Source organism: Chrysochloris asiatica, unplaced genomic scaffold, assembly GCF_000296735.1.
Source record: "Chrysochloris asiatica unplaced genomic scaffold, ChrAsi1.0 scaffold00135, whole genome shotgun sequence".
NCBI lineage: Eukaryota > Metazoa > Chordata > Mammalia > Afrosoricida > Chrysochloridae > Chrysochloris > Chrysochloris asiatica.
This window is the reverse complement of record NW_006408653.1, coordinates 6,106,731-6,124,526: the sequence shown is the minus strand read 5'-3', so window position 1 is coordinate 6,124,526 and position 17,796 is coordinate 6,106,731. Positions and strand designations below refer to the sequence as shown.

At 34.8% G+C, this 17,796-nt stretch overlaps 1 protein-coding gene and 1 pseudogene across 1 annotated transcript in view; both read left to right on the top strand.

Annotated features, from left to right (window-relative positions):
• ATP11B (ATPase, class VI, type 11B) overlaps nucleotides 1-17,796 on the top strand; it is a 129,074-nt gene that overhangs the window by 32,960 nt on the left and 78,318 nt on the right. The window contains exons 3-11 of the mRNA XM_006869816.1: nucleotides 1,690-1,779; nucleotides 4,044-4,124; nucleotides 5,369-5,476; nucleotides 5,677-5,805; nucleotides 6,406-6,509; nucleotides 12,591-12,638; nucleotides 14,793-14,857; nucleotides 15,332-15,413; nucleotides 17,588-17,738. Of these exons, the coding sequence (XP_006869878.1) occupies nucleotides 1,690-1,779; nucleotides 4,044-4,124; nucleotides 5,369-5,476; nucleotides 5,677-5,805; nucleotides 6,406-6,509; nucleotides 12,591-12,638; nucleotides 14,793-14,857; nucleotides 15,332-15,413; nucleotides 17,588-17,738 (858 nt within the window). The remainder of the gene's footprint in view (nucleotides 1-1,689; nucleotides 1,780-4,043; nucleotides 4,125-5,368; nucleotides 5,477-5,676; nucleotides 5,806-6,405; nucleotides 6,510-12,590; nucleotides 12,639-14,792; nucleotides 14,858-15,331; nucleotides 15,414-17,587; nucleotides 17,739-17,796) is intronic.
• LOC102833050 lies at nucleotides 7,929-8,705 on the top strand (annotated as a pseudogene).

Here is a 17,796-nt window from a genome sequence, read left to right as displayed (position 1 = left end):
TGTGTGTGTGTGTGTATAATTCCTGATACATGGTACCTTTTATCATTTTGAAGTGTTATTCTTTGTTTCTTGTAATTGTTATTAGTTTAAAAGTCTTCTTAATATCCTATTAACAGCCATTCCTGCTTTCCTGTAGTTAACTATTTAATCATATATTCCTTTACAGTCTTTTACTTTAGGTCTATTGGTGGGTTTGTCTTTTTAGATTTTGTTATCATTGGGTCTCGCTTTTTCATTCCATTTGACCATTTCTGCCTTTGTGTGAATTTTTAGGGCCATTATAGTTAGTGTAATTATCCAAAGTAAGTCTACTGTTCTATTGTTTGTCCCTGTTTGTGTTCCACTTTTCTTCCTTCCTGCCTTCTTTTCTGATGCTCAAATATTTTAGTATCTCATTTTAATTTCTATATTAGCTTTTAGCTCTATATCTGTATTAGTTTTTACTGATTGTTCTAAGGATTACAATTTGTATCCAAATTACATCAGTCTCCTTGGAGTTAATATTTAATTACTTCAGATAAAATATATTTCCATTTAGCCTCCTAAGCATGCTATTATTGTTACATATATTATATCCATATTGTTATATACTCATCAATGCAGTATTGTAACACTTGCTTAAACAGTCATATGTCTTTTAAAGATACTAAGAGAAAAAAGAAAATGTATATATTTTATGTACAAAGGAGCTTCGAAAAGTTCATGTGAAAATTCCATTAACTTTTAATTCCATTCTTCCACTCAAACTCTGCGGCCCCTTCATATTTACCTTTTCTGGTGCCTTCATTCCTTCTTATAGATCCACATTATAGCACTTTTATTTTACCCTCTGTTAATTTTCCCAGTGGATTGTAAGATCCTTGTGGCCAGGGATGTTGTTTCTGGCTCTGTAGGATGAGCACTGGATAGCAAACTGCAAGGTTGGCAGTTCAGACCCACGAGTCGCTCCTTGGAAAGCCTATACAGGATGGTTATGAGTTGGAGCCAACTCAACGGCACTTAACAACATCTCCAATACTTACACTACTACTTGACACATAGTTGGAGCTATTATAAACTAAACTAAAATAGATATTTTCATAATTGAGGTAAAAAACAATGAACTGATAAACAGATTTAACAGAGAAATATATACTATTTGGAAAAAGAAATATTAGGTTACAATATTTAAATGAAATAGAAAGTAACTCCTTATGTCTGAAAAGGTTACTTAAATCATGATATTATGGATTGTTATTTGTTCAGTTATCATGTACTCAGGGAACACGGTGACTCTGTAGGATAAGCACTGGACTGCTAACCACAAGGTTAGGAGCTCAAGCCCACCAGCCATTTTCTGCGAAAAAAAGTGAAGCTCTGCTTCCACAAAGATTTACAGACTCAGAAACCCTGAACAGGGTCAGTATGAGTCAGAACCAAGTCAGTGGCACTTAATAACACAAAAAATATATATCTCATGGTAAAAATTCCATAGTTGCCAGTAATAGTAAAAGAAAAAAAAAGAGTAGAACAGAAGTTCTGAGATTTTAGAAACCAGATAAATGATTTCTGTATTATAGAGAGCTACATGAAATTTGTCTAGGGATTCAGTGAATCTGATGTGTTTTTAATATTATATCTGTATAGTACATATTTTATTTATATATTAATTTATTGATATCTCCCCCTCCCCCCCCCTTTTTTTTTTAGTATACTGTGTGGAATTTTGTTCCAAAAAATTTATTTGAACAATTCAGAAGAGTGGCAAACTTTTATTTTCTTATTATATTTTTGGTTCAGGTAAGTTTGTAAATTGGGTTTCTAAAACTGTCTTAAGGAAAAATTATATCTCAAAATGGGTTAATAAAAAAAAGAGCGTTTCATAATGGCCAGTGGTAGGAATGCTCAGATTTTTTTACTCAGGTTTTCTGAGTGCATTTAATATTTGAATATGTATTAGGACTCTCCTGGAGCAAAATGTAATATGTATTGTGTTCTTAAACATTTGGTGATAGGACCATTTTCTCTGCAGAGCTTCATTAATGTTTCAGTGAATGAAGTGATGTATACCACATACGTAGATTTCTAAGATAATTATTTTTTGTTTCAACACTGATACACTGTAGAGCTAAAAACCAGAATCCAAGCCATGGGTGGGGAACCTTTTTCTGCCAAAATTTATAACATCATTTGGGGGCTATACAGAATTATCAACTTGAAAGTCAGTCTGTTGTGTTTGGTCAAACATTCAATTAACTCAGCCCTAATGTGGGTTACTGGATTGTGAACCAAATTCAAACCCTCTAACTGCTCCTTGGAAACCCTATGCAGGGTCACTGTGAATTGGAATTGACTCCACAGCAGTTAACAACAACTACACGATATGATGGCTGGAACTGCCAATTGCCTTGGCAGGGTCAGACCAAATGATTTCACGGGTCTTATATGGCCCATGGGATGGATGTTCCCCACCCCTGGTTTAAACTTAGAACATCATCTGCTATCTTTCAGATATTCTACTTCACAGTATTTTGGCTTTTAGTGTATAGCACATATTGTTTGGGGTTCCTTTATGCCTATGGAACCATCTTTTCACAAAGTACATTTTCCTTTGACTTTTAAGTTTGTTAATTAATCCCCATTAGTATAGATTCTGTATTCAGGGAATTGTGTTATTGATAAATCTGTGTTTATTCAGATCTGTTTTGACAATTTCTTGATTTTCTTATTATGGTTTTATTGTGTGTGTGTGTGTGTTTGTACACACATGTGTATTGGTGGAACCAGGGATATTTGTAGCATTGACTACAGAATAAACTTAATGGGTTTTGTACAGTATTTGGAATTTGTCTTACAATTTTTATATCAAAATACCAAGAGACCAGCCTATGGAATCTGAATACAAGTCAAGATTTAAAAATTGCAATTGTCATTTTCTTTTAAAGATCATGTTTTCTGGTAACTATAGCCTCTTTAGTGTGCTATTGAATTTTTGTATAATTTCTGAACTTCTGTTTTAAATGGACCTGAGATATTAAAAGAAAAACACCTTGTCAAGTAATTACTTTAAAGCTGTAGATAGAATTTCCTTTTCTTAAAAAGTGGCTTTCCTTTCTGAATAGAAAAGACACTTCTGATTTTCATCATTAGAACATCAGCTTGGTTTTCTCAGAGAATTGAGGAATTTATACTAGCTTTATCCACATAACTCACATAGCATGCATACATTTGTGAAATTATTAGCCAAGCTCAGGAATTCAGCAAGTCTGTGGAATAGAACAAATTTAATTGGCCCACACAGAGAAAAGGAACATTAATAAATCATTAAAAGAGTATCATAACTAACCAAACATAATTACTGCAAATATTCGTTTACTTTACCTGTAGTTTGTTAAAATCACAATTCTATGATTTCATTCATAATTGCATCATTTTCCCAGCTGTATCCTGTGGCTCTCATGGGTATAACAAATCACTTATAGAAAAAAACCTTTCCTAATTCCACTCTATCATGATGAGTTTATTCTGAATTTCAGGGTAAATATTGCATGCAAACTGTTCAGCATTTACCTAGATGTACAAAGAAATGTGACATGAAAGCTAAGCAGCTGTAGCTGTATTCCTAGGCAACTATTGAGGAAGACCTCAAGTACTCTGTTAAGAGAGTAGAATGTCCAAGTTTACTGTAGCAGTATATTTCAGCATGCAATAGATTTAAGTATTCCACAAGCCCCATATAGTAGCCAACAGTGTAAAGTTGTGAACTAAAATATACCTAGTATGTGTTACTGTGGGTCACAATGTATATTTTGTGTATTCTTGAAGTTGTCAGTAATTCTGGGAATTTAGATATTACTAGTGTGACATATGGAGTTCTGGTGTGGTGCTGTAGGATAAGGACTGGACTGATAACTGAAACATTGGCAGTTCAAACCCAGCAACCACTCCTCAGAAACCACTCCTCATTGTCTGTGAGTCTGAACTGACTTAATGGCACATAATAGCAATAACAGTGTGACATACAATATAAAAATATAATACTCTGTATTATTTCTTTTATATAGCTTATGATTGATACACCTACCAGTCCAATTACCAGTGGACTTCCATTATTCTTTGTGATAACAGTAACCGCCATAAAGCAGGTATGAAATGAAATGCTTTCTATTGTTGACTTCCCTTATTCCATTCACAAGTTGTTAAATATTTCCTCTTAAAAGTAACATTTATTGTTGTGATAATAATTTCCATAAGAAAGCAGCAAACCCTGCATATGGTAAAATCATTTTACCTTGCCTGTGGTAAGCTTGAGCTGCTTCAATCACTTTATATTTCAGGTACTTATAACCCTTGGAGTAATTACCATTGTTAGGATAGCTTGTGTGGGACTCTAAGAAGAAAACTCCATTTTCTACTTAGGCTAAAGCACGTCTCCCTGTTTCAGGAATGTGCCTGGTCAGTTAGTACCAGACGGAGATGACCCCCTTCCCCTACGACTCTCCTGACAAACCCAAGGCTAGATAATGTATGTCTTCCTTACCCTAATTAAACTGTCCTAGCGTAACAAACGCCTTCCTTATCCTAATGAAGCTCTCCTAGCTATAGGTAGTGGCCAATCGAATTGTGCAATCTCGTACCTTACCAAGTGTAAACCAATCCTAGAGAAATTAGGTAGAAGACCCCCGAATCTCTTTGTAAAAATCTATAAAAACCCCGCTACCAGGGAGCTCAGGGCTCTATCCCTATTCCGCTGCTTCGGATAAGGTTAGAGACCTGGCTCGAGCTTGAATAAACAACCCTTGTGTGCTTGCATCGGGTTCGGCATCAACTCCTCGGGTAGTTTTTGGGGACCCTGAACTCTGGTCATACCACTTGTTCCCTTGACACACCTAGAAAGCTTCCAAAGCAAGCCTTGTATACATGCAAACCAATTTCATTATGAAATCGATTATTTGTTTATAATCATCTATTCTAAAACGGTTCCCTGAACTCCAGACCTAAAGATCTAAAGATCGGAGGTTCACGCCAACCCAGAGGTGTGTCAGAATAAAGGCCTGGTGATCTATGTTCAAAAAATCAGGCATTCAAAACCCTATGGAGCACACAAGTGTTGGCTATGATGAGAATTGATTCAATGGAAACTGAAAACTGGAAGTAAAAAGGTGTGATGAAAATCAGGAACACAAGTACCAGGAAAACCAAGAGAAGAAATGTTTTCAGTAGAAGCAAATGTTGCCTTCTGATGAGTGTGTGTGTATGCATCACAATATCCTAAGATAATTTTCCTCAATGAAGCGTTACGAGGTTTTGCTTGCTTGTTTGTTTCTCACCTGATAAACGTAACTTCAAATTCTACTGAAAAAGTTTTTTGTTCTTTTGATATTAATAGGGATATGAAGATTGGTTACGACATAATTCAGACAATGAAGTAAATGGAGCTCCTGTTTATGTTGTTCGAAGTGGTGGCCTTGTAAAAACTAGATCAAAAAACATTCGGGTATGCATCTGGTAAATAACAGAAATCAATTCTATTTTCTCATCATAGCACCTAATTCTAATCTAATTATGTTTCCTGTTATGTTAAAAGCCTGTTTTCCTACATTAAAACGTTATAACAGGCCACTTGGTTAACACCCAATAAAATAAATCCTTGCCGCTTAAAATTTGTATACTCACTTTTCCCCAAATTCTTCACAGGTGGGTGATATTGTTCGAATAGCCAAAGATGAAATTTTCCCTGCAGATTTAGTGCTTCTGTCTTCAGATCGACTAGATGGTTCATGTCATGTTACCACTGCTAGTTTGGATGGAGAAACGAACCTGAAGGTTTGTTCATGTATATATTTGAGTGGTTCTTGGTGAGCAAAACTTCTTTGGTTTATAGCAATATTTTCCTTTGGTTAAGGTAATGAAATTGGGTTTCATAAGAAGAACTTTTTTTTAAGAATTCTTTTTTCAAAAAGAATGTTGCTATTATTTATTTCCAAGTAGTTTCACATGGTTTAATCAACTCAAGTTAAAAATGGGAAGTATTTTTAGGAACAAAAACCCCTTTTAATATTTTTTATGCTTTTCAGATGAGGGACAAATTAAAATTTTCTGTTTTCAGAGTATAAACCATGATGGAAATTCACACATTTCCCTATTAAAAGTAATAAAATGCTTGTAATAAACTTGTTAGTGACTAAACGCAAATTTAATTCTCCTTAATATGCAGATTATCTCTAGACTGGTAATGAAGACGCATCCTTTCCTTCTTGTTTATTTTACATTCTCCTTTCCTCTTTTTTGCTGTCTAGTAGAGTGTTCTCAAGTACAGTGTGCTGTGATTTCCTCTATTACAAAGAAAGAAAAAACTAGATGATATGTAAGGCCCCTTTATGATCTTGAAATTGTGCAATTTAGTCTTTTTATTCCCTACACCAGACACATGTGGCAGTTCCAGAAACAGCAGTATTACAAACCGTTGCCAGTTTGGACACTCTCATAGGTGTGATAGAATGTCAGCAACCAGAGGCAGATCTGTACAGGTATGGTGTAATATTCGGCATATTTATTTTAAGTTCTATTTTCGTACTTCATTTACAAAGCCATACACATATGAGAAGAACCTTTAGCTAATTGAAGGCATTACAAGGGAGGTGGTGGTGGTTGTGTGCTGTGGAGTTGGTTCTGACTCAGCAACCCTACATAGAGTTTCAGAGGCTGTAAATCATTATAAAGCAGAAAGATTCATCTTTCTACTGCTAAATGGATGGTAGTTTCAAACTGCTAACCATGAGGTTAGCAGTCCAACTCATAAGCACTATGCTTTACAGGGAGGAGAGAGTTGCAATTTAAGGAAAAGAAAATTAAAGGCTGAGTTCTAAGCAAATTAATATGAAAACAATATTTTTATTCACTGGTATCTTTCTGGAGTCCTGGTGTGGCATTATAGGATAAACACTACACTACAAGGTTGGTTTGAACCACAAGGTCGGCAGTTCAAACCCACCGGCGGCTCCTCAGGAACCCTATAAAAGGTCACTGTGAGTCAGAACTAACTTGATAACACCTAACAACAGCAGTATCTTTCTGTACCTTCTATTTTGTTAGAACTAGCACGAACACTTTATAACTAGAATAGCAGTAGTACAACTAAGGTTATTTCTTAAGGAAAAAAATTCCCCGGTGATTTTTTTTTTTTTGGTAGGCTCCATGAAGGCAAGGATTTTGTTTTGTGTTCACTTTGTATTCCAGTGTATAGTATACTGCTTTCTTTTCTTTGTATGTAGTAGCTTGAAATTTTTTTTTTTAGGAAATGTTATATGAAATATTTTGTAGGTTCCACAAGAAGGCTTCAAAAAGTTTGTGAAAAATAGAATTAAACAATGGAAATTTTCCACAAACTCTTTGAAGGACCCCTAAGATGAGAAACATTAGATTCCAGTAGGAAGCCCAGAAGTAGTACTCCTTAACAGATTTCTCCATACATTTCCAAAGACAGGTGGAATTTTCCTGTGCTTATTTTGGAAAACGTCAATGGGCTATTGGTGCTTGGTAAAGAGAATTCAGTTCTTTCTTGATCAAACATCACATGAACTTTGGCAATATCTCTAGTAGCCTATGTTCTGATAAGAACATGAGAACTTTGGTAAGACTGTAAGGACTTGGCAATGTCACTAGTTTCCTTGATCTCACACATTAACCAGCTCTCTGTGCACTTAGCAGATGAGCCTGGCAGCAGTCTCAGGGAGAGCACTGTTGTCTTACTACAGTCCTGAAGTTGATTGTAATGGGCCATTTTCACTGGATTTCCATAGACAGAAGAAGAGTAAATACACTTTTCTCAGACCTGTGCGGACACAGGTTCTACCTGAGCCAGAACAACACAGAGCCCTCGCTAAGGGTAACCTACTAGAGAGAAATCTCAAAGCAAAATAAATTGGGGAAATTTACTAGAATCAAGAATGATAGATCTCTGTTCAGTTGGAATCCAGCCTTGTATCACAAATGAGTGCCATAAAATGTCCTATACTCGTCATATAGGCTTTAAGACTTTGTAAGAATTGTCTTCAAATGATCTGCTCTTATTTCAATTTAGAATGGGAATGACACTTTCTGGGAACAATGCAAACTGTATCCATCATGCAAAAATTTACATCGACAGATTTGAGGATTTGCAGAAGTCATGTTGTGACCCATTTAGCATATACAAAAAAACTAGCTAAAAAATGTACCTGTATTTGACTTAGATGATGCTATTTTTCTGAATGTAACATTTGGAAGACAGCTTGTACTTGGCTGTAAGCTTTGACCAAAATGTATGCAGATAATCAGTGTAAGTGTGGGTGTTGATTCTGATATGACCACCAGAGGAAAAACATGATTCAGATGGAAAAATTGCCAAAGTTTTGAGGTCATTACAATTTGTAAACCCAGGAAAGCAAACAGAATATGCTCCAGAAACTGGTAAAAGAGAGAAGGGATGGCTTACAAAAAATGCATCAGCTGGTTCAGACAGACAAGTGATATCGGCAGAGAGCAAGGTCATGGTAGCTGGGGTCTCCTGACTATCATTGGATGGACCTCTGCACTGCTTTGATGGAAGCTACTTGCGATGTTTCTCTGTGTGTCTTGCCTGTGCTTCTACCAAATGCGGAGCTGAGTGCCGCTGTGACCACAGGTGGCTTTATGAGCAAACTGAGATAGGAAGAGAACTAATTCATAATAAGCATGCAGGATAATTTGTGGTGTCAGCTAGAAGGTCCTTTAAATATCCTTTCTCTAGTTGAATATTCTGTCATTCTAAAGCTATGCTACCATGTTAAACTTGACTGCCAAGTAACAGATTTGAAAAGCACCTTAAAGTGTACAGTTGTTGTATTTGGGGTGCTTCCAGGTACATTATTTGATTTAAATTCTGGGTCATTGTAAACAAGTAGAGCATGCATGGTTCCAGTATGCACAAGGAGTTCTAGTGTTACACTGTGGGTTAATGCACTGGACTGCAAAGTTGGTTTGAACCACAAGGTTGGCGGTTCAAGCTCACCAGCTGCTCCTTGGAAGCCCTATATAGGGTTGCTGTGGGTTGGAACCGACGCGACGTGTCACTTAATAACAACAAATATGTACAAATTTCAGTTACCACACTTTGGTTAAATAACCAGTTTCCTACCAACACTGTTCAAATTTCATATACCACAATTTATTAACTGTTTAATTGTATAAAGTACAAACTTACCTACTAACTCGTTAGTCCTCATATCATTAAATAAATAACAGATGTACATCTTGAGCAGTGATCAGTCACATCACTTTCAAAAATGTATCGTGATTACCACACATCATTAATTCATTTCACACACAGCAAACCTGCTGTTGTGCTGTCTCCTTGTCACTTGTGTGACCTTTTACAAACATGAATAACTGAAAGAGAGGTGGCCAACAAAGATGAAGGTACAGCAAAGAAATGAAAAGCAGTCCCACTGGAAGTGAAATTTGAATCAAACATATGTAGAGTTAGTTATAGAAGAGATAACGGATCATGGACATGTGGGCACTATTGTTCTTCCAGCCTGACTCTAGAACATGCAGGCAGATTTCTAGAGCCACATTCTAGATATGCAGCCAGGAGAACTTAGTGAAGACAAACTTAAAAAATAGTCGTGAAGAAAAGGATAAATATGCCCCAAAGGAAATGATGCGAGAAAAAAAAAAAAAACTTAAGGAAAATCTGAGAGCTATTTCACAATATTGAAAGCACGAAGAATAAAATGCTGGAAGCTATTACAAACTTAAAAGGTATGAAAATTTGCTAGGGTATACAAAAGATGGTCATTTAGTATCATACGTTACTCAACAAAAAGAAGGCAAACACGTTTACATTACTCTTCATTCATTTTTTACAACAAAATAAAACACCTTCATTCTTAATGTTTTTAGTATTAGAAAGTACACCATATTAAGTAAATTATTATTTACTGTTTTTATTTTTTGTGTCCTGGTGTGCCGCTGTGGGCTAATGTATCAGACTACAAAGTTGTTTGAACTGCAAGGTCGATGGTTCAAGCTTACCAGCTGCTCTTTGGAAACCCTATATGGGGTCGCTATGGGTAGGAATTGACTTGATGGCATTTAACAATAACAACATCAATACATTTATAACCAGTATTTTGACAAACTGCTTTTGATACAACTGACTAGTTGAGTTTTAAACTGTTTTATAAATAATCTACATATCTAAATGCTAATACGTATAATTGGTCTTACTACTCCAACTTTTCAATTAAAAATAAATGTTTTAATATTTTAAACCTTTAAACAAAATGACCTTTCCTCAGCTAAGCAATATTTACCCAGCTGAGACTACAAAATCATGATTTCTTCAGTCCTTCATCTAGAATCCAGATCTCACAGCCACCCATAGACACTAACATGTAATATTGTATACCACTTTATTCATTTATACTCCTTTTTAAATTGGGGGTATAGTGGCTCCATACGATAAGCATGAACTGACCCCGACTGCTTGTAACATATACAAGGGGAATATTGAAAGCATTTAAAATTTCCAAGTAGGAGAATTCTTAGATAGGTATATGATGCAAGTATAAAGTGATATCAATATTAATAGTGACATTTTCAAAGAATTCCTTGACATATGAACGTGCTTGAAATACAATGTAAAATAAAACAAGATACAAAGTTATAGCATTGATATGATCCCAGTTATATAAAAATTATGTATATGTATCAGAAGAGTCCTAGTGTGGCACTGTAGGATAAGCATTGGACTGCTATCTGCAAGGTCAGTTCAAACCTGCTTCTCAGAAACCTTATACAGAGTCAGGATGAGTCAGAACTGATTTGATGGCACTTAACAACAACATATGTATTAAATGGGCTGCTGGTGGCACTGTAGGATAATCACTGGACGGTGAACCACAATGTCTGCTGGTTTGAGCCCATTAGACACTCTGGGAGAAAGATGAGGACTTTATGCTCTTATGATAACTTATAGCCACAGAAGACCCTATACAGAGCTGCTTTGAGTCAGAATCCATCAACTATATAATTGATAGCACCTAACAACAACAACAACAACAACAACATATACATTAGATAGGTAGTTAGGTTACAAGACAGAAAAACGAATAGTTAGATGTTGTTTTGTGTTGTCGAGTTGATTCCAACTCATGGCAACCCTGTATAGGGTTTCTGAGAGAGACTGGTAAGTTTGAACTGCCAGCTTTGAAGCTACCAGTCCAGTGCTTATCACACAGTGCCACATCAGGTCTCAGATAGCTATATAAAGAAAGAAAAGTCTAGAAAAATATGTACCAAAATGTTAGTTGTTATTTTGAGATAGGATTTCAGTGGCTGTTTAGATTTAATGTCTTCCCATATTTTTAAATATTTCTTCAAAGAATATGGATTACTTTTGTGAATAAAATAAATGTTTTCCATTTTATTGTATGGTATATATTCTTAATGATCATGTTTATGATTATAATGATGCAAGGTTGGTGGTTTAAGCCCATCAACCACTCTGCAGGAAAAAGATGTGACTGTTGTCTGTTCCCATAAAGATTTATAGCCTTGGAAACCCTATATAAGGCCACTGTGAGTCAGAATTGACTCTGTGGCAGTGGGTAATGAAGCTAAAGCTGCCAACGATGAAGACTCTGTAGCCTGAAAACAGGAGGGAGAATAGGGAACATTTGGAAGGGAATGTTTAATATTTCTTTGTCAAGTTAAGTGATCTGCATGATATAGTTTGCTTCAACTCAGAATTTACTTCTTATTCAAGTAGAAAGTGGAGTCCTGGTATAGCGCTGTAGGATAAGCACTCTACCACAAAGTCAATTTGAGCCATAAGATTGGTGAGTCAAACTCACAAGCTGCTTATCCAGGGTCCCTATGGGTGAAAACCTACTTGATGTCACTTAACAAGAGTAGAAAGTAATTGTATAATTGAATTGATGCTATGCTGTGGAGCTGTGTTGGTGGTGGGAGTTGGAATGGAAAGACTAAGATATGAAAATTGATTATCATAACACACCACTCACTCTAGATTTCAGGCAACCAGAAGTTTAGCTATGAACACTCATGGTGTGTTTTTGCATACTACTTTGTACTGACTACTTATTCCCATATTGTAAGTGTACAGTGACTATTAGTTGAATGAGTAAGTGAGTAAGTGGTAAATTGAATCCAGCAGACTTTAGTAAACCATAATGAAATATGTTATCATTTCTTATTGGCTAGATAATGCTAAAAATAATTTTTATAACACTTTTAAATTCTCATAATGACCATACTAAAAATAATAGTAATAATATGTAATATTCACATTGCCATTTCAAAAAACATTTTTTATTCCTTACCTGATTCATAACTGTGGAATAGAGGTGGTAAGAATATCGAAGTTTTTAAAGCTTAAAGACTGATAAATGTTAATTTTGACCATTTCTAACAAACTATTAGACTACTCATATGTATACACATTGGATTTTGTTTCATATATAAGAATAGTACCAACACCATGTCTAGAATTTTCTACCTGTTGATGTGTTAAGTGACATATAATACTGTATCGTGTTTTTGTAATATGGTGAATTCCTTGATAGATTCATGGGACGGATGATAATAACTCAGCAAATGGAAGAAATTGTGAGGTAAGAACAAATCTATACAATCTGTTACTTTTAAATGAAAACTAGGGGAGAAAATAAAATCAAGTTAAAGGAAAATTGAATAATAAATAGTGTATCTTGGCAAAAAGTTACTTTTTTGATTTAGCATTTCATCTTCTTAAAGTTTATAGTAGCAGGAAGTAAGAATGAAACAAATCCCATGAAAATGATGTTAAAATAATTTAGTAGGACTACTTGCAAATTATGTTTATTTTTCTAGTAATGGTAGGTAGTAGCATTAGAATGGAGCATGATTTTTCATTTAGATCCTTATATTTTTTAACCCACAACACTGAAGGTGTAGATTATAAAATATGTTTTATATAATGTGCAACATATAAATGATATTGTCTTCACTTCAGAATCATTCACCATAAACTAGAGTATTTATTAACTCTCTGGGAATCTCTTAATTTTATTGTTTGTTTTAGTTAGTTTTATTTTCCCTCATATTCTGGGTTAACAAAAGAGTTTGCATTATTTCAAAGAGTTGCTGGTAGAATGAGATTGCACTACCAGCACTACATGACCACAGGCCTTCTTTAGAATCAGTCATAGTATGTCAGTCCTTGAATTTCTAGTTAAATTTGCTTTCCACTTTTCTGGAGATGTGTTTATACTGGCCACGTGCAATAAAATTCATTACTATAAATTCATTACTATAAAGAGTTGAGCATTTTTAAGCTGAAATCCTCAAGACAAGCCATGAAAAATATTGTAGATCAGCACTGATTCACTTCTTAAATAAACATTAACTTAGGAAGGCACTCAATAAACTCTGTTAACAGTCTTTGTATGTTGGATTCTGTTAAATAACTATGACTGGTTTTATTTTGATAGTAAACTGGAGTCCTGGTGGGGTGCTGTTAGATAAACTGACAGCAGGGACAACAGTTCACTCCTTGGAAACTCTCTGCAGGTCACTGTGATTCAGAACTGACTCAGTGGTGCTCAACAACAACAACAATAGTAAAATAGAAAATGTGTGGATACTTTAGTCTGAATTACATTAAGATAGTATAGCTTGTAAGGGAAAAGATCAATTATGTTACCTCAGCTCTTAGAGTGATTAAACAATTGGCCATATTCTTTAGTGAAGCATTCTATAAATGAACTGGATGAATTAACTTTTCATCTGAAACTGTGTCACTATAACCCAATTTCTTATGCCTTTGTGAGCTCACAACATTTCTGTTCATTATTGGAACAAAACTGAGTAAAATAGACTATCATATGGCACCTGAATAGTTAGTTATCACATTGGTTTTTGAATGGCCTGTAAATATAGCTGTTTAGTATACCTACACTTGTTAATCATGTCCCAAACACCCAACCATGATTCATTGCATTTTTTCAAATAATGGTTGGTTGTTTAGACATCTTTATAATTGACTCAAATTCTGTTTGATTTGGATAACTGCATGTATTTTTCAGTAAATTGTAGAGTATCAACAAAAATAAAAGACTTTTCTTTATAACTTATCCATAACACATTCAACATTTTTTATCACTAAGAAGATACAATTTTCTTTCTAGTTATTCCTTCTCACTTTATATCTCCTTCATGGAGAGACAAACAGCAAGAAGACCAGTGCTCCAAGATGTATTCAATGCAAGTAGTCAAGTTGTCCTGTGCAAGCTTGCCTAGACAGAGCACTAACACACTCTCTACATTGTTTTGTAACCCAGCTTAATTTTAATTGTGCAAAACTCATGCATTCATGTACAAATCATACATTTATGTTCACATTACATCATAATTCTGTATTTTTCCTTCTAAACTGGTTTATTAATCTTGCTCAAACTTATTAAAATTTTATCTTTTGCTAAAAAATCTTAAATCATTGGCTTAATCTTTGATTTTCTTGCATTTTACATTTAAAGTTTTTGTAACTGGTGGTTTTGTAACTTTATTTACAGATAAAATGTTATTTCTGAGCCTGCTAATCTTAAAGCGACTGAAACGCAGGTATTTCTTTTTACTATGAATCCAGGCGGATTCATAATAACTGGAATATCGGTTTCATATCAAAGCAATGTTGTAATTATAGCTTTAGTGCTGTTTACTAAGATATGACTTTAGAATTGGATTGAATTTTTAACATATCCAGTGTTTTTTGGGTTGTGTATTTTCAGACCCCTGGGGCCAGAGAGTCTCTTGCTTCGTGGAGCCAGATTAAAAAACACAAAAGAAATTTTTGGTTTGTACATATTTTAAATAGTTCTAATTATGATTCATATTTTTGCTTTTTATGAAGTATTTTAAAATAGTAAACCTTTGTGGCCTTGTGATTGAATAATTTATCACTATATCACATATTGCTTGTGATAATGATTTTCTTGCAAAGATTAAGTATTATATGTTTTATTGACTCTTACTTTTGAGTAATAGACTAAACCTTATTCTTGTATTACCTTTGTGGGTATTTGTGAAATTTAGGTCTAAGAAGTTGTTGTAACTCTTCTAAGCTCCCTGTATCAGTGAAAAACAGTTGAGTAACTGGGTTTCTCAAAAATTGGACCTGAAAACCTCTTAAAACTTCTGAGAAGACTTAAAGGAAGTCAAATTGTAACAACTCCCAGACAGTACATTTTGTGAGAAGCTTTCCATGTTAGTATATGCCTTTCTTGTGAAACATGCTAGGGGATTATTTTTAATGACTTTTGCTTTGCAGGTGTTGCTATATACACTGGAATGGAAACTAAGATGGCATTAAATTACAAGAGCAAGTCACAGAAACGATCTGCAGTAGAAAAGTAAGGAAACCATTGTATTTATATATAAATATAATTATGAATCTATTTATTTATAGATGTATAATATGGTGTGGGTGTGTGTCAAGTCAAATCAACAAAAGGTAATATAAGTGCAGAACCCCTAAATGCTCCTTGGTATAGCAGTTGAGTGCCTGGATTTCCCCAAAATTGGACTTGAAGGACTCTTAAAAACTTTGAGAAGACTTAAAGGAAGCCAAATTGTAACAATTGGAAGGAGGGGCAGGGAGGAAATTGCTTTCTTCTTTTTCTGTTGTTGTCTTTTTCTTTTTTTAATGTAATGGAAGGGAAACTATGTTTATTTTCTCATTAAAAAAAGAGCTTATATATTATTTTTGTTTGAAACATGAAGGTCAGGTTGCTGTGGCAGCATCTTCTGTGTTATCATGACATGTTACATGTTTAATACCAAACAGTCTGATCTCTTATTCCACTTTAATAATTTCATTTTCTCTAGTAACATGGCCTCTATAATGGGAATTATGATATTCAGAAATGTTTTTGAAGACTGCTTCGTATAGTAAAGTGAGTAATTCTGAGAAAAAAAGATATCCTTGAAGGTAGGGATAGATTCTTATATTTTTGTATAAGAAAAAGCCAGGGTACTGTCCAGTCAGTTCTAATTCATGGTTACCCCATATGTGAAAGAGTAGAACTGTGCTCCATAAGGTAACAAGGAGATGGGAGTAGTTTAGTGCAAAGAGATGAGAATTTAGAACCAGACAAAATTAAAGATTTGAACTTCAGATTCTCTACTTAGTAGCTACATGGTCTTGGATCTGTTATTTAATTCCTTTGAACCAAGAGTTCTTCTCATCTGTAACTATGTGAGCAATGTTTGTCTAGGAGAATTTCATACTACAGGTGAGGTATTCAACACTGAGCTTAACACATAGCTGCTAAACAAAATATTCATTCCTTTCTTGTGCTCCTTACTCCCACTACAGTATAGAGTTTATATCGGAGAGAAGTGGAATAACAAGTTGTTACATAGTTAGGCTCTGGTAGCGTATTGGTTACGAATGGGGCTGCGAACTGCAAGGTCAGCAGTTCGAAACTACCAGCTGTTCTGTAGGAGACAGATGACTGTTTCTGCTCCCTTAAAGATTTACAGTCTCCGAAACCCTGTAGAGTGTCACTATGAGTCGGAACCAACTCCATGGCACATACCCACCACCACTACGTAGTTAGGATAAAGCTAAGACAGGGAGTGCCTCAAGGGCAAAGAATTCTGAGATCAGGCATTTTAGGAAGCCTGTGACCAATATTTTTCCTCTGCATGGGCATCATTACACATTCTATTTATTTTGTGTATATATTTTAATTTTTAATGATAAAAAGTTTATTTAATTTTACCAAAAATGTAAGTCTTTAAGCTGAAAATTGAAGACTTATAATAGGATAAGCACTGGACTGCTAACCACAAGGTCAGCTTTTCAAACTCACCAGCTTCATCTCAGAAACCCTAGACAGGGTCCCTATGAGTGCAAACTGACTCAATAACATTCAACTACAGCAATGAAGAAAAGAGGAATTCTAAAGTCAATTCCTAACTTTTATGATCTTAGAAAATGTATAGAATCATTCTGGGGCTTTGTTGTCTTCATCTGAATAAAGGGTTAATGTGTTGGATTGCAAAGTCAGTTTGAACTGCAAGGTAGGTAGTTCAAGCTCACCAGCTGCTCCTCGGAAACCCTATACAGGGTCGCTGTGCGTCAGAACCAACTCGACGGCACTTAACAACAACAGTCTTCTTACAGAATTTTACTGTTCCCCCCCACCCCCAACTCAGGGCTTTTATATAAAGATTAGTCAAATATGGTTGTGACAAAAGCTATATAAAATGTTAACATTACATAGATGTTATTTTTATACTTATAATTAGGTAGGTCCTGAAAATGTAAAAATCTTAGACTTATGACTATGGCCCAAGCTATCATTTTTACTATAAGCATTTTGTAAGCAGTATGAATTGGTTCTTTTATTGCTAGTAAAATGATTCTATGGATGATCGTTTCTTGAAAATGAAGACTGTCCTTTAAAAAGCTGTAGTAGTACTTCATATTTTACTAACCTATTTAATATCATGTATTAACTTCTCAGCACTGAATAATTAATACATAATTGATATGTTTTATATTCTTTTCTCACTTCAGGTCAATGAATACATTTTTGATAATTTATCTAATAATCCTTATTTCTGAAGCAATCATCAGTACTATCTTAAAGTATACATGGCAAGCTGAAGAAAAATGGGATGAACCGTGGTATAACCAAAAAACAGAACATCAGAGAAATAGTAGTAAGGTATTTTATGGTGTTCTTGACTCAACTGTAAAGAAAACTGTTTTATGGCACAATTAAT